General features: G+C 37.2%; 3 protein-coding genes across 4 annotated transcripts; all 3 read left to right on the top strand.

Annotated features, from left to right (window-relative positions):
• Window positions 1-2,404: 2,404 nt before the first annotated feature.
• Window positions 2,405-10,961, top strand: LOC120260779 (AP-4 complex subunit epsilon). Its single transcript, XM_039268339.1, has 11 exons — window positions 2,405-3,130; window positions 3,881-4,066; window positions 4,723-4,938; window positions 5,069-5,179; window positions 5,720-5,917; window positions 6,023-6,154; window positions 6,606-6,662; window positions 6,743-6,859; window positions 7,199-7,276; window positions 8,123-8,266; window positions 9,435-10,961. Exons 1-11 carry the CDS (start codon window positions 2,564-2,566, stop codon window positions 10,509-10,511), a joined length of 2,883 nt encoding a protein of 960 aa, XP_039124273.1. The 5' UTR covers window positions 2,405-2,563; the 3' UTR covers window positions 10,512-10,961.
• A 691-nt stretch (window positions 10,962-11,652) lies between these two features.
• On the top strand, window positions 11,653-14,866 carry LOC120260783 (probable serine/threonine-protein kinase PBL26). Of its 2 annotated transcripts, XM_039268345.1 has the most exons (9): window positions 11,658-11,834; window positions 11,930-12,505; window positions 12,786-12,821; window positions 12,923-13,030; window positions 13,138-13,464; window positions 13,554-13,669; window positions 13,757-14,017; window positions 14,105-14,305; window positions 14,388-14,866. In XM_039268345.1, exons 1-9 carry the CDS (start codon window positions 11,747-11,749, stop codon window positions 14,490-14,492), a joined length of 1,818 nt encoding a protein of 605 aa, XP_039124279.1. In that variant the 5' UTR covers window positions 11,658-11,746; the 3' UTR covers window positions 14,493-14,866. The 2 variants fall into 2 exon arrangements, with proteins under 2 accessions (XP_039124278.1, XP_039124279.1); XM_039268344.1 differs by having other exon boundaries at window positions 11,653-11,834; window positions 13,757-14,305.
• A 623-nt stretch (window positions 14,867-15,489) lies between these two features.
• Window positions 15,490-16,212, top strand: LOC120261923 (rapid alkalinization factor-like). The gene has a single exon (XM_039269945.1). It carries the CDS (start codon window positions 15,581-15,583, stop codon window positions 15,953-15,955), a length of 375 nt encoding a protein of 124 aa, XP_039125879.1. The 5' UTR covers window positions 15,490-15,580; the 3' UTR covers window positions 15,956-16,212.
• The last annotated feature ends 375 nt before the right edge of the window (window positions 16,213-16,587 follow it).

Genomic DNA, 16,587 nt, shown 5'->3' with positions numbered 1-16,587 from the left:
GTTTCCCAAATTATTTTTACTAGGTCTCTGTTTAAATTTCACAAGTTATCACAAGGAGACACTCAAATAGGTTTGTTTGTTTAAAATATTTAAACGTTTACAATGGAGAATCTGATTAAATATCATAAGTTCACATTCAAATAAGCTTGTTTCGTTTAAAATAAAACATTTACAACATTAACAACATTTACAACGTCTTCTCGGACCTTGGACACTCACGACTCGACCCTCGTAGAACGAAACAAGTGTCTGTACATTCGAATGCTCACGGCGGTTGCATAACATGCGCATCAACTTGAACCTGCACAACATAGAACATTAAAAAAGGTTAAACAAACACATTCATGAAAACGTCTATTAATCAATGTGTCATGGTCTGACTTAAGCGAAGATCCTGATAGTTAAACACAGAAAGTAATAGTTGTACACTGACATAAGGTTCTTAAACGGTAACAAAAAGTCTCAAGTGATAAATATCAACTCCGTCTTAAAGGATGTTTCCTGATCTCCCTCCTCTAGAGAATCCTCCGCAATCACGCAATAAGTGAAAACTTTCTTTTCTTACCCAAGTCGAAATGCCCGCTTAATTGCTCGCTCGTCATCCATCACTGGAGAATCCTCCGCATTCGTGCAATTATGCGAGTATTTCGACTTGAGGCGAAAAAGATAGTTTAACTTGTCGCGTGATTACTACCGATTGATTCTCAAGATAAGGAGGATCACGAGACATCCTTTCGTGATAGAGTCGATCTTCGAACTTTCGTCCGACTCCAGTGAATATCATACACGTGAAGCTGGATGACGAGGGGAAGAGGAGGAGGATGATGAGGACTGACGAGGAGTGGTTGTCCATGGGAAGGGTTCTTCCTTGTTATTTATGGTGTGAAGTCCATGCAGCGGTCGACGCTCATATCCGAGAAAAAAAGTTAAACGCACGATGGACCGACATCGATCGATGACAACGAACGGGTGTTCGGATATTTATGTTACCGCGATAAGACTATCGTCAGATCCCGTGCATAAGAATTAATGCCGTCATTAATTCTTATGCACGGATACCATAACCTCGCACCCGCCACATGCCACGTGCCAACAATTCGGATCAAACGAAAAAGATCACCGCTTTTACGCGAGACTTTGAGAATTTACACGTTAATATGAATAGTTATACATGTAAAAGATAAAGTTAAACGGAGATGATCGATTATTAAACATATTGGTAATATATTTAAACAGATAATAGCAAATAGTTAAACAAAGATTTAAAAATATACAAATAGATAACCATAAACGAGAAGAACTTTACAACGAAATGAACTCGCTTTTTTTAAACGGAGATTTACAACGACATACGCCTCGTCCCTCGACTAATAAAATCGACTACATCTCATTTGAAGATGGAGTGTACTTGACCAATCCGATGGAAATCAACTTCATTTTTCTCTGGAGAAACCGATTTATATATTTCGGGTATGATAAATTTCACCCGGACTACCACAAACGAAAGTCGCTATAATAAACACCTGCGAATATTCAAACCGATAGAACGAAGAGATTCTCACCAGACACGAAATCGCTGAAATGAAGTCGAACAAATCAAATGAGGAGAAATGAGGAGAAGAACAAGATGTAATGCAACCTCTAGGCATTGTCTCATCGAAACCAAGCAGAAAGTTCTCGAAAAGGTCGAATACTGATATGATTTGGCTGTTTTTTTCCCATTATTTTTCAGGGCAAAAATGGGATTTTTACAACACGGACCCATTTGAAGCTGAACGGTAGGGGTAAAAGGGAAGTTAAACACTAACTGAAGCATGTCCAGAGTGTGTAAAAGTATGAGGGGGTTTTTGGGAAGTTTTGAAAATTACGAGAGGTGAACAGTAATTTTCCCTAAAAGTAAACTTAGTTAAAAATGAAAAAAGTGCCACGCTGTAAAAAGTTTTTTCCTATCATTTTTTTTTTTCATTTTAAAACAAAAGAATATATGAATCAGGGAAATCAGTTCACTCTAGTAATTTTTCCCACCGTTCAAAGGTTCCTCAATCACTGAAAATGCAGTACAGCTGCGGGACGGAAACGACCACCAAATTATGAATAATAATGCTTCTCATACGATGCCAGCCCCGCAGAACAACAATATTAAACACGTGAGTCACGTGATTACTCGTCCCCCCAATCGGGACCAATCCAACGGCTCTGATCGACACCATCAACCGTTTCCACTATCCCTCCACAACCTTTTTTCTTATCCAAAACCTTAAAATAAAAACAACCATATAAACCCAATCCTTTCCACGCAACACTGCAACAGTGGCAACAAAAACGCAGAAGTACTGATAATTATCCTGAAAGGAAGAGACATCATACCGCAAGTCCTCGTAGATGAAGTGAATTAGAAAGAGAGAAAGAGACCACTGAAATCGAGAGCGAAGTAATCCGACGAGAAATTTTCACTTAGCCCCCCTCGAAATTCTTCAAAATTATCATCAGATCCAGATCTGGGGCATCGTCTTCTCCGAGATCGAAGCTGGAGCAGCTACGGACAATCGGGAGGGAGCTCGCCATGGGCTCCCAGGGCGGATGGGGACAATCCAAGGAGTTCCTGGACCTCGTGAAGTCCATCGGTGAAGCCCGCTCCAAGGCGGAGGAGGATCGCATCGTCCTCTCCGAGATCGAAACCTTGAAGCGACGCATCGCCGAACCTGATGTCCCTCGCCGCCGTATGAAGGAGTATATCATCCGCCTCGTCTATGTGGAGATGCTCGGCCATGACGCCTCATTCGGCTACATCCATGCCGTGAAGATGACCCACGATGATTCCCTGTCGCTGAAGCGCACTGGATACCTCGCCGTCACGCTGTTTTTGAACGAGGATCACGATCTCATCATCTTGATTGTTAATACGATCCAGAAGGATCTCAGATCGGATAACTATCTGGTGGTTTGCGCCGCGTTGACGGCTGTTTGCCGGCTGATCAATGAGGAGACCATCCCTGCGGTGCTGCCCCAAATTGTGGAGTTGTTGGGGCATCCGAAGGAAGCTATCCGGAAGAAGGCGGTAATGGCGCTTCACCGCTTTTATCAGCGAGCGCCGGGTTCAGTGTCTCACCTGATCTCCAATTTCAGGAAGGTATGTTCGAGTGTTATTGCCAATGTGACTTGAATGATGAAGTTGTTCTTCTTTCTTTTGTAGTTAGACTTGCTCTTAAACCAACCGATAGTGTTCTTGTGAAATTTGTTACTTGAGTTTTATTGATTCAGGACAAATTTTGGTCTGCAGAAAGTTCTGTACTCAAGTTATTCTGTGGTTAAGAATTTCCTCCTCGTTTTAGGTGTCTCTGTATGGTTTATGGAGTTGGCCTTGATATCCTGGTGACTGAAATTTTTGCTGAATAATTTGATCCCACTATGTGCAAAGCTGGTCTTTTTATATCTATATATATAAGTAAGTGCGCGCTTTGTTTCCTGTGATCTGTGGTGAAGGGTTTTAGACTTTTAGGTAAAAGCCTCCTTGAGGTGCCAAGGAAATGAAGACTGACCACCGAGTGCCTTAAATTGCAAATTTAAATGTTGAAGAAGGGATGTTATCATTTCTCCATATTGATCTTATATATCACAATGGCAGTGGTTAAGAATGAGGATATTGCATAGCATCGTCGGAGGATAACAACATACTGTCAGATCAATTGATAATTGATTTTAGATATCATATGATTTCTCATCAGAATTTTTTCGGTCAGTAATATAAGTGTATACTGTTCATTTAGGAAAATTTTTTGACCTGTAATTATCGCTTCTGGGCAAGATGCATGAGTTCCTTGCAATTGTATTGACTATTTTTCTTAATTTTTATTTTCTAATTTTGCTTGTGTTGTTTCAGAGGCTCTGTGATAATGACCCTGGAGTGATGGGCGCAACCCTTTGTCCACTTTTTGATCTTATAACAGCAGATCCAAGCTCTTACAAAGATCTGGTCATGAGTTTTGTAAGCATCTTAAAACAAGTTGCTGAAAAAAGGCTTCCAAAATCTTATGACTATCATCAAATGCCAGCTCCATTCATTCAGGTGAGTTTGATGCTTATATCTTACAAGTATGTTTCATAATCTTCTAGCAACTTCTGTGTTCATTACCTTATGGTGTTTCCATAGTGGCCCAGCACTGGTTTTATGCTGTTTCCCACTTGCAGTGCAAATGCTGTATTTGAGCCATAGGCTGATATTGTTTTTGGTCAACACCTTCGGAGCTAGTTCAAATATATAACTCTTAACTGGACTAATGACTGCTGTTCAGGCCTAGGTTCTTGAGGAACATTGTACCCTTTCGGGGAAATTATGACATTTGGACTGATAATCTTTCTAGTTCTTAATTATTTCTTTCATCATAGGTGGCATGTTCATTTACATTGATATCACATTTAATCTGATAGCAGATTTATAAACACATTGACACTAATTCAAATTATGCTATTTAGTAGCGTTCTAATTTACATGTTTACTTTTTCTTTTTTTTTTTAATTATGGGATTAGCCATAGTTTTCATAAAATGAAGTAGATCGGATTTGGTCCATATAAGTCTTTGGCAGAACCCTTGATTACTTTTGGTTTCTTGATTTGCTCAAAGTGAGTGTGCATTGTCTCGAGCTGTTCTGAATGACTGAACACTAACCAGGATTCATGAAAACAATTTCTTCTATTTGCTGATGTTCCTTTCATATATCCAGATAAAATTACTGAAGATTCTTGCATTGCTGGGTAGTGGTGACAAGCAAGCTAGTGAACAAATGTATACAATTTTGAGTGACATTTTCAGGAAGGGTGAATCCACTTCCAATATAGGAAACTCTATATTATATCAATGCATTTGCTGTGTTTCATCCATCTATCCAAATACCAAGTCATTAGAAGCTGCTGCCGACGCAACTTCCAAATTTCTGAAGGTTTGTTTTGCCACCACCTGCTGCTGTTGCCCCTGGAAAGTTCAGCTGAACAGGAACTTTATGCTTGTTGTTGTGTGCTTACTTCCTGTTTCTGCACTTATATTGTGCCTTTGGTACCTATTATGAACAGAGTGACAACCATAACCTCAGATACATGGGTATCGATGCTCTTGGTCGACTAATAAAGATTAATCCGGAGATAGCAGAGGAACACCAGCTAGCTGTTATTGATTGCCTAGAGGTCTGACATTCTTTTCTCACATTCTTTTTTTGATTTTATGGACAAAATTCCTTTGGTGCACGAAAATACATGAGAATGCAGTTCTGTTATGTTGATCTCCTGATAATGTCGTAAGAATCCATTACTTTTGGTTTTAAAATTTGTCCAACAGAGAAATGAGCCTATTGATTAAACTGTAAAGGATAAGTGTTGCTTTAGTCTGCATCTCTGCTTTTTTAAATCCATCTAGGATCCTGCATATTTTTCTGTATGGTATCTACATGATAGGTAAGGTTTTAGGAGCATGAGATAGACATGGCAAACAATATTGCTTCTGGTACTAATCTTTTTTGTCATTCTTATCTTGTATATTTCAAGTTCTAAATCCCGTTTTCTAGTTGCTATGCTTTTTGGTCCAATGCATTTCAAGACCATTAAAAGTTTTGATTTTGGAATACAAAAGGGATCATTCGAGCTCCCAAGCAGTTATCTCTTGTGGTACACATCATTATCAAGTGATTGTTTGATCTGGTTTTGATCGGAATATTTTCATTTCTTCAGGATCCTGATGATACTCTGAAGAGAAAGACCTTTGAGTTGCTTTACAAAATGACAAAGTCAACAAATGTGGAGGTTATAGTTGATCGCATGATAGATTACATGATAAACATCAATGATCATCACTATAAGACAGAAATAGCATCTCGATGTGTTGAGCTTGCTGAACAATATGCACCAAGCAATCATTGGTTTATCCAGGTGGATGTATTTCTGTTACATTACCTGAATAACTAGCGAGAGTGCTATTTGAACTTTTCTCATATGCCTACTACTGCTGCCATTATCTAACTGGTTACTCTACAGACCATGAATAAAGTCTTTGAGCATGCCGGTGATCTTGTAAATGTGAGAGTGGCACATAACTTAATGCGGCTGATTGCTGAAGGTTTTGGTGAGGATGATGAAGGTGCTGATAGTCAACTGAGGTCCTCAGCTGTATGTACCTTGTTTGGATCACTTGAATTTTCTTCTTTAACTTGAACTGAGAAATCATCGGAATTTGCTTTAGATATCATTACTAACTGCATTAGTGTTCTCTTATGTTAGATGCCAATTTGTTCTCCAGTAACTTCGTGATTTAATTTTGTACCCATATGGCATGCAAATGAAATTTTATACTTGTGTTGTCTGTACAAAATTCTGTTTATAAATAAATGTGAAAATAAATTTAAAGGCTATTTACATGATAATTGACACCAAGATTTTATTCAGGATCCTTTTTTCATATTTCTTTTTGAAGCTTCTGCAAAGCTCTTGATGAATTGTTCCTGATAACCTGATTTTAGTATCTGTTTCATGAGGTCTTGAGTTTTGCTTCTCTTTTAATATAAATGTATTTCTCTTCTAATAAATGACCATGTGGTGGCCTTCTTTCTATCACTTGTAGGTGGAGTCATATTTGCGCATTCTTGGGGAGCCAAAGCTTCCATCTGTATTTCTGCAGGTATTTCTTTTCTCATGGGGAGCTTTATGTGTACTTAAAAATTCTTTCCTATGCAGTATGTAACAAAATGCTAAGTGCAGGTGATTTGCTGGGTTCTTGGAGAATATGGAACAATGGATGGGAAGTGCTCTGCTTCCTATATAATAGGGAAGTTATGTGATGTAGCAGAGGCTCATGCTAATGATGACACTGTCAAGGTACGAGTTTGATGCATGACTTTGCTATCAAGATTTGTATTGTGGAATGGTTCTTCCATTTACTTTCATGTATAGGCTCGTTTATCATAGATGATGTGATTGATGCACACATACTTATTTTATTTTATTTTATTTTATTTTTTTGTGGATTTTCTTATTATAATTTTGGTAAGCTTGAATTTAGTTACTGCCGTGTCACCATGTTTGAACTTTTTGAAGAGTAACAAGTATAACTCCCTTATGTTCGGTGTGTTTTAATTCAAACAATGTCAATGCATATATTTTGTACAATGAACCTTTTGTTTTTTTTTTACCTTACCTATGCTTCTTTGCTGGAAGGCTTATGCAACAACAGCTATCATGAAAATATTTGCCTACGAAATTGCTGCTGGAAGAAAAGTGGAAATGTTGCCAGAGGTAATTTATTTACAAGCCTTTTTTTTTTAAACCGGTTTATTTATTTGTGGGTTTGCTTTGTCATTGGAGTGTCTGGAACCTATTTTGTCCTTTTGAGCTTCAAATCCTATTTCATGTACTATTCTAACTTGTCAGTTGTAACGGTTGTGGTTCTTCAGCACTTGATCCTGATTACTTCTGTTTAACTTAACCTGCTGGGATGTATGCAACGACTTTCTGTTTGCAGGTTGGGATGATTTATGATGTGAATATTTTCAATTTTGCTAAGTCTAATCACAGTTATGAATAGTCTTTAATATTTTATTTGGAAAGCCAATTAAACTTTGAGTATGAAAGAAATTGCAATATAAAAACAAATATGGTGAATTATATTTTTCTGATATGATTGTCCAATAAGAGAGTCTCACAAGGAGATGAAAATTACTGGAATGAGTACCCAGCTCTGTACTCATTGTTAAGAGGATGTTTGGTCAGGGAATTAGAGTGTAGGGTAAAAGAATCTTTTCAAATATCGAGTTAGTGGGATTTTTTTTTTGTTTTTTGTTTTTTTAGTGGATCACATTTTGACTTAATTAATACTAATCAAAATTAAATATTTTAATATTAATTTTTAAAATAATAACAAGTGTTCATTAATATCAATAAAATTAATTATTATTTGAATATTTAAATCTCTTTAAAAGAGTTCTGCAAGGTGTTTGGTTTTGGGGGTCAGGCTTATTTCCAAACTAAATACCTTCTAAGAGTTTAATTTTATCCTTGAGATATTTATCTAATGATTAGTGTTAACATTTTTATTGCTTCCAATTGAACATTAAAGTTATTGACCTCTTTTATTTATTGCAGTGCCAGGCCCTAATTGATGAGCTATCAGCATCACATTCAACAGATTTGCAGCAGAGAGCGTATGAACTCCAGGCTTTGATGGGCTTAGATGTTCATGCTGTGGAAAGTGTAATGCCGTTAGATGCAAGCTGTGAAGACATTGAGGTGAACATTAAGCCTTAAAGGTTACAGAGTTTTAGCCGATGTGTGAGCTGGATCTTGAATATACCCTACCAATTCCTTATATATTTGTTTTGCATTTATGAGAAGTCATTGTTAGTGGTGCTATGATAGAAATGGTCTATTGCATACTTATGGAGTATGCCATAATTAATGGTTTACATATTTATCATATCTCAAATACGTGGTGACATATGCAATTATGTGGAGTTTTTAAGACTCTTGGCAGGAATCAGTACTCATATTTGAACAGGATTTAGTGATTTACAATAGAAATTCTATTTTGTGAGTTGATTTGAATGGTTAAACAACTTAGTTTGAGTTAATATCTTAGTATAATGACAATAATTGTCTAGTGCTTTCATATCCGTACTGCATAGAAAGTTTAAGAACTAGCATTCATTTTCCATTCCAATGCTTTTAATAAGCTATTAAACTCTTTTTCCATGTGCCAACTATATGTATGTGCGCAACATTCATCACTAGCCTCACATGTGAATCATGTTTAGTCTTTATACTTTTATTCTGTTTATTACATGCTTAAGTTTGAACTTAAGAATCACTTTCCTCATTGCGAAGCAAGCTGTTTTATTATGGAAAGTTAATTAACTGGAATACCAGCTAATACTACACTGTTTTGCAGTGGTAATGCTCCTCACTTTTTGACCCTGCCTTAAATTGTGTGGATGGTGATAAAACATGTGCTTTTTTAAATGAGTTCTCTAGTCATGTAGAATACTCCTTGATTATGGGCATGGAGGAGTAGGTCAGGTGATAAGTCTAACATGAGATTTTGGACTTCAAATCCAAGCTCCAGGGAGGACAATAGCGTAGTAATAACACTTATCATCATCAGTCCCTGAAGTTCCCTCAGATTTCCCGTCTGTAAATTTAGCTTTCCCATAGAACACTGGAGCATACCTTTTTTGAGCCTGTAATGGGCAAGGAATTTTGTCATATATATATAACTTTCAGTGGTCAGCTTCGTTCTGGATGAGTATAAAAAAATTGGTATGAGGTTTTCCTACATTCCAATACTGATTATCTAAATCAAATTCTCGTTCTCAGCATATTGTGAAAAAATTGTCTTCCATTTTGTATATGCCTTGTTTTTGTATTATTCTAGTATTCTTAAGTTTGTTTGTCATTTCAGGTCGATAGAAGTCTCCCATTCCTGAGCAGCTTTGTGCAGCAATCCTTAGAAAAGGGAGCAAGACCCTACATTTCTGAAAGTGAACAATCTGGGATGTCCCACGTTAACATTTTTAGAAGTCAAGACCCACATGAAGTTTCTGGTCATACCCTCAGGTTTGAGGCTTATCAGCTTCCAAAGCCTTCCCCTCCTGCAAGTGCTCCAATTGCTTTTGCACCACCAACAGATCTAGTTCCAGTATCTGACGCAACTTATGCCAGAGATATCCAACCACCGCCAAAAGTGCCTTCTTCATTGGATGCTTTATCTGCTGATGTTGGGGTTAGGCTTCGGCTTGAGGGTGTTCAGAAGAAATGGGGCAAGCCAACATATTCATCTTCCGCAGCACCTAGCACGTCTTCCACATCTCAGAAGACCGTAAATGGGGCCACCCATCTTGATGGGGTAGGCTCAATGAGTGCACAGGCACGTGATACACGTGATAACTTGTATGATTCAAGGAGACAGCAGGTTGAGGTTTCAGCTGAAAAGCAAAAACTCGCTGCATCATTATTCGGTGCCTCATCATCAAAAAATGAGAAAAAACCATCTAGTCATAAAACAATCAAGGGAAGTGCTGGCAATGTAGAGAAACCGACTATCATGGTGAAAGCTGTTACTTCTTCTGAACCGACAGAGAAGACTTCTGTGCCACCACCGCCTGATTTGCTTGATTTAGGAGAACCAGCACCAGAAACCAAACCATCAGTGGATCCATTTCAGCAGTTGGAAGGGCTTCTCGGGCCAGCTCCTGTTCAGTCAACTCCTGATTCTTCTGTTGTTGCTGGCCCCAGAGAACCTGATCTTATGGCACTTTATAGTGATATACCGATGACAAATCTAAGTGGCACTTCCACCAATCCAACGGTTACAGACTTATATGCTGTCAGTAAAAACCCACAAGGTGCTACCAATGTCTCAACTTTGAAAAAGGGCCCAAACCCTCAAGACTCGTTGGAGAAAGATGCTCTTGCAAGGCAGGTTGGTGTCACGCCATCAGGGAAGAATCCCAACCTGTTCAGGGACTTGTTTGGCTAAATGAAATCAAGTGATCTGTCAGGCTAAAGAACTTGGAACTTGATCAGAATCCATTGTGTGGTTCTATCGCTTTGATGGATTTCCTAGTCTGAGCCATAATTTGATTATCAAGTTGATTCGAAGGGTTGCTGCAACCAAAGCCATTGAGAGGATATCTGTAGAGGATGATATGAGTCTGGGAAACCAATGTTTTATTATCGGGACTGCTACTTCTCTTTTAGTTGTCATGGTGTAAATTTGGTCTGTGTAGCCTGAACTTCATACCACCTCACACTTAGTAAGGAAAATAGGGATCAATCTCATCTGAGGAAGGTCCCTGATGAATGCATTCCCATAGACTATAGTCAGTTTGTCATGGAAGTTGTATTTGTTTTCTGTGTAGTGAATAAAGTTTTGGGCCTCTTTTGCATGTTTTTTTAGACTGCTCTCCATAAGCTTCCCTTCAATCAATCTTCCATTTTTGTGTGTCATGAAATAATTTGTGTGAAAGGGATTGTGATGAGTTTTGCACTGTATTTTAGCAGATGATGTTTTCAAGAGCAGTGCTATCGCCTTGCTATTTTGCTGAAAATGAAAGTAATTGGTAGAAATACTGATCTGTATTAACTTCTGCTGTATGTATGGTGGTTGTAGTGGTAGTAGTAGTATTATGTAATGTAATCTCATCTGATAAATGCATCTATTTTTCAATAATAATATAACTGGTTTAGCACCAGGCTTCTGCAGGTAAGCTGCTTAGCTTTGTTGACAAGTAAGACAGTTATTATTATTATTATTTTTTTGCTTTTATTAGCCTTGGGAGATTTCTACAGTTTAATATTCTCCCTGTATTTTATTAATTTGAACTGCTGTCCTCTAGCCATCGGAATTCTGGAAACGTAGATTTCAAAGAACATCGGAAGGGAGCTTTCAAGTTTTCAGGTTTCCTCTCTTGAATCCAGGTTGGTTGATTTGGACATGTTTTTGTCTGATCCTCACATCTTTGTCTGATGCACGTCAAAAACAAAGCCAGAGAATGTTCATGCATTAGAAATTAGAGAACCAATCTGTTTCTATCGGGCATTATAATGTCGCAGTCTTATACTCACTCATGCTTCAAGACACTGGATATTCTCCACTTCTGATAGTTAACCAAAGAGTTTGGAATGCATCCTTGATAAGTAACTTTTACTATGTGACCATGTGCAAGAAACTGGCTTAAGTCACCCCTAACACTAATCTTCTCTGATGTAGGGATGATAGTCTCAAGGTGGATTTTTAAGATCTTCACTTTTCTTATCATAGCCATTAGCAAGTTGCAAGCTTTGCCGAATAATTCTACAGGTAAGTTTTACCATTGAAATATGATTTGATTAGTGTTATCTTTTGAATGAAGTGAATTTTCTTCAGTTATGCATTGGACTTTCTTTTGCCTGCAGTCTGTGGTGTAAATTTTGGAAGGTATCCTTATATTCCAGCTGGGGAGTGTGTCAACAAGGAGGATAGTAAAATAATAGTATGGGAGCATGTTCAAACGTTAAGGTGCTGCCGGAATTCCCTCGAATCTATAACACAAGCTCTTGCTCTATTTTCCACTGGAAACCGGCACATTTTTCTCCCTGAAGATCAATGGCTAGCTTGCGAGTCTCAGTTTCACTCTCAAGGCAATTATTCCTTTAGTTCTTGTGGCTTTGATATCTTATACCAAGGGAAGGGCAAGTGCTCAGACCTCACTCTTGATTATTTCAAGATTAAGTATGGAAATTTTTACAACCCCGTTCTTGAGAACTGTTCTCAGTTTAATATGCTGGATTTCTACACCCAATGTTCTGGCTGTGTTGAAGGGATTTCTAGCTTGATAGATCATGTCACTTCAGACCTTCAGGTTCAGGGAAATGATTTTGAAGAAGGGATATGCAGCATTGCAACTATCGTTGCCGTTGTTTCAAGTGGAATTACAAATGATACATGGGTTAGAGACCTCTATACTTGCTTGCCGGCTATGGGTACAGGAGGTAAGACGAGTTTCTTTATGTGCCAAATGTTTTTATCCAAGCTTACAAAAATCATTAACTGACTTGGCCATCTGATAATGATGTTATCTTGCTACTATGTTAGTTGAATGTCTTATCTTTTGTCAGATGCATGCCTACTATTGATTAATTTGAGAATTCCTGATTAGATCATCGAATCAGTTCTTACTGATTCTGTAAATCGAAAAGTTTTCATCATCTTAATTCTTCAATTGCTTCATCATCATATGGATTTTTACTGACTATTTTGATATTTTCTTAGATCCACATGCAGATGATCAATATCTGAAAATCAAATGTAAGTGCTAGTTTTTGATACATACATAGTATCTAATTTCATGAAACAAGAGTAACATTGGCTAGCCTAACACAACCTCTTTGATTGATTCTAAAAATCAGATAGCGATATAAAGGCAGTATTGGTGGCCATAGTTGGAATAATCGGAATGGTTTTGCTTATTATCCTGATCAAATATGTGGTCAAGAGCTCTGGCAAGCCAATTAAAGGTAATATTATCAAAATTAAATTTGATGCAACAAACTTCAACTCAGGAATTTTTCATGCAAAGCAAAAAAAACTAACACATTGCATCTTCATGCTGACAATGTACAAGGCAAAATTGTGAGCAAATGGTCAGGCCTATATCGGTTCTCAAAAGCGGAGATTGAGAAAGCAATAAATTACGGCAATAACAAGGTTTGTCTTGGAGCAGGAAGTGCTGGCAGAGTCTACCAAGGTGTTCTCCCCAGTGGCCAGCTTGTGGCAGTTAAGCACATCTACAAGACTGCCATGCCTGATTCATTCAATAGGGAAGTCGAAGGCTTATGGAAAATCCGCCATCCAAATCTGGTCTCTCTATTTGGCTGCTGCATCGAAGATGGGGAGCAGTACTTGGTTTATGAGTACTGTTCTAATGGAAATCTTGCTCACAACCTCTTGAGTAATTTTCAAACATTATTCAATACATACATAATACAATACAAATTTCTTCTGCACAAACTAATGAATCAATTTTTTTACTGATAACAGGAGGCGATGCTGTTCTGCCATGGGATACAAGAGTCAAGATACTGAGGAATTGTGCTCTTGCTCTAAGGTTTCTACTCACTCACCCTGATGGTTGTATTGTTCATAGAGACATCAAAGTATGCATTAAATGTTCATCTAGACTTGTATGTTTATAGTTTTGAGCCTGCAAAAACATAATTGAAGAATATATCTTTTGGTTGTAGCTAACAAACATCTTACTGACTGAGGATATGGAGCCGAAACTGTCGGACTTTGGATTGGCTAAGTTGATTGGGATGGAGGAAAGCAAAGTTTTTACTGATGTTAGAGGAACCATAGGCTACATGGATCCTGAATACATGACTAATGCTAAGATTACTTGTGCCAGTGACATCTATAGCTTTGGCATTGTTACATTGCAAGTTTTATCAGGGAGGAAAGTTATAGAATTGGATATCAATGCGCGAGACCGATTAACAAAGAAGGTTTATGTACTTGAATCTTTTAATTTGTGTATTACAGAAATTGATAAAATGAGGTTTTCCATTTATATGAATGCGTATCAAATGCAGGCTAAGGATGTCGTGATGGGTAAAAGGCCTCTGGAAGATTTCATCGATCCGCGCCTCAACGGAGAACTAGATGTAAAGGACTTTGAATCCATTTTAAGAATTGCTGTTCTTTCTGTTGCTAGCTCAAGCAAAGGCCGGCCGACAATTAAAGATGTTTTTGATGAAATGAATAAAGCTTTCAAGAATACACTTCAGGACAAGGTCTGATCAAACTCAATTCTTCTATAAACTTCATATATTTATATATTTCTTGGAAAAGTGACTGCTTAGTTCTGTGTTTCAGAATGTTTCACCAATGAATGATCAACCAAGCGTATCACCATCGACAGTGGCTGCACAACCTGAAGTTATTTCAGGATCAAGATCACTGGAGGTTATTGAGGTTTAATAAACATCTACTACCGATGAATATCGATGATTTTATCTGCTTGTCATTCACATATGCTGAATTCATGGTCATTTTTCTATTTGTAAACCATGTGTATTTTCAAGACTTGTTCTTGGAAAGTATTGGGTGATTTATATATCCAAATTAAATCCATAAATTCATGGATTGTATTTTACTTGTCTTGTGGATTGATATATGTATGTAAAACTTTGATTTTAATGTAAATCAAAATAGTGATACTCTGAAAAGAGTCCTTTTCATGAAACATCATCATGTGCCATGATCATCAAACTCCTCCCGGGAATAAGACCACTAGAACTTTACAGGGGCCCTCCTCCACAAACAAACATTAAAAAATAGTGGCTACCAGTTTAGAGTCATCATAGGAGGCCAACTCCCCATTATTATTATAATAATATATATATATATATATATTGTCCAATCTTCACCAAACTTATTCCAATTTCCACTACTAATTTACACAAAGGAAAGATCCATAGCCAGCCATTTTCTCCTCTATCATTCTTCCTACCATCATGACCGATGCACACTGCAGAGAGAAGAACTGCATTTAACTTCCAAAAAAAGTCCTCCTCTAGTTAATTTTTACCGGTATATGAATCAATCATCTACACCTGATATATAGACTTTTGGTATTCTGCTTTTTCATTTTTAATACAATTAAAGTAAACAACAAATAATTAAAAAAAATTATATATTTCATTGAACTTTTAAACTAACATGTTCATATAAAATATCATTTCCTTCAAAGCTCAATCACATAAAGTTATCTCTTGTAAAAATCCCAAACATGAAGAAGATACAAAATGATTACTATGTAGGACCTTTCCAAAAGCAAGCATCCAAGCATAATAATGGGTTCTAGCAATGTTCTATCTCCACTTGGTCCTCCAAACCCCACCAACCTCATTTCAATCTCCACTACTAAAAAAATAATTAGCTAAAAAATAATACTACTAATAAAAAAAAAAAAAAATGTCCAACTTCTCCTTCACCATATCACATATCCCTTATTACATAAGAGAAAACCAAAACTTGAAAGAGAGCAAGATCAAAAGCAAAAAGACATGAAGATCACCAAAAATAAACAGTACTCATTCTCCCTTTGTTTCTCTCTTGTAATATTATCATTAGCAGCAGCAACAGCAGCAGTTGTAAGTTCTCATGCATACAACACAGCAGATACAAAGTTCATAAGAAGAACATGTAATGGTACCATAGCAGAGTGTGAAGCAGAGAACAGTGAGTTTGAAATGGACTCAGAGATTCACCATCGCCTTCTTCAACAAAGTGGTACGAAAATTGATTATGGTGCTCTGGTACCTGACCGTCCTGCTTGTGATTCAGGTAATGGTAAGTCTTACTCGGACTGCACCCCTCGTCGGAATGGCAATCCACCCAGCCGTGGTTGTAGGCCTTACGAGCAATGCCGCACCAATTGAATATTAATTATTTTCTCATTGTAATCTTTCTTCTTCTTCTTCTTCTTCTTCTTCTTCTTGTTTGATCTTCTTTTACTCATCGTTTTAATTACTACTACATATGTTTATGTTCAAATCATTTTCTTTCATGTCAATCAGTTGTTCTAGTTGTGTTGTTTATTGGAATCGGTGAAGTATTAATTTGTGTTTTTTATTGGAGAGACAGATTTGGAGTTCAGTTCATGCATATGTTTATGCATGTTCTTGGCTTCTTGCCATGCTTAATTCTCTATATTTTCATAAAAGCAAACAAAAATTGAATAAAATGTAAGAGATGAAAATAAATAAAAAGGTTATCATTGACAAGTTGTTGATGATGAAGGGTTTTGTGTATTAGTGGGTTGGCGGAACCTTTTAGTTCATGTCTTTTGTGATTGGTCAGATTCTATTGCTTTATTCTCGTGGTCCTGTAGACATATATATATATATATATAATTTTTAAAATGAAAAGAAAAATTAATAGTGTCGGTGGTGGTGTCTTCGCTAAAGGCCACTTTCCCGTGATCAGATTGAGCAGTTTTGTACTATTTCTAATCCTCCAATGGAATTTATTGATTTATTTAAAAAAATTAAAATAATTATATATACACAAA

This window comes from Dioscorea cayenensis, chromosome 5 (assembly GCF_009730915.1).
Source record: "Dioscorea cayenensis subsp. rotundata cultivar TDr96_F1 chromosome 5, TDr96_F1_v2_PseudoChromosome.rev07_lg8_w22 25.fasta, whole genome shotgun sequence".
In the NCBI taxonomy this organism is placed as follows: Eukaryota; Viridiplantae; Streptophyta; class Magnoliopsida; order Dioscoreales; family Dioscoreaceae; genus Dioscorea; species Dioscorea cayenensis.
Note: the sequence above shows the minus strand (reverse complement) of the source record. Positions and strands in the feature narration are given on the sequence as shown.

What these genes read in the sequence shown, in the direction of transcription:
- LOC120260783 (XM_039268344.1), top strand. Translation starts at nt 11,747, where the DNA reads ATGATAGTCTCAAGGTGGATTTTTAAGATCTTCACTTTTCTTATCATA. An exon ending in GCCGGCTATGGGTACAGGAG is followed by an intron (nt 12,506 to 12,785) that starts GTAAGACGAGTT and finishes ATATTTTCTTAG; the next exon opens with ATCCACATGCAGATGATCAA. An exon ending in TCAATATCTGAAAATCAAAT is followed by an intron (nt 12,822 to 12,922) that starts GTAAGTGCTAGT and finishes TCTAAAAATCAG; the next exon opens with ATAGCGATATAAAGGCAGTA.
- LOC120261923 (XM_039269945.1), top strand. Translation starts at nt 15,581, where the DNA reads ATGAAGATCACCAAAAATAAACAGTACTCATTCTCCCTTTGTTTCTCT.
- LOC120260779 (XM_039268339.1), top strand. Translation starts at nt 2,564, where the DNA reads ATGGGCTCCCAGGGCGGATGGGGACAATCCAAGGAGTTCCTGGACCTC. An exon ending in TGATCTCCAATTTCAGGAAG is followed by an intron (nt 3,131 to 3,880) that starts GTATGTTCGAGT and finishes GTGTTGTTTCAG; the next exon opens with AGGCTCTGTGATAATGACCC. An exon ending in GTCAACTGAGGTCCTCAGCT is followed by an intron (nt 6,155 to 6,605) that starts GTATGTACCTTG and finishes TATCACTTGTAG; the next exon opens with GTGGAGTCATATTTGCGCAT.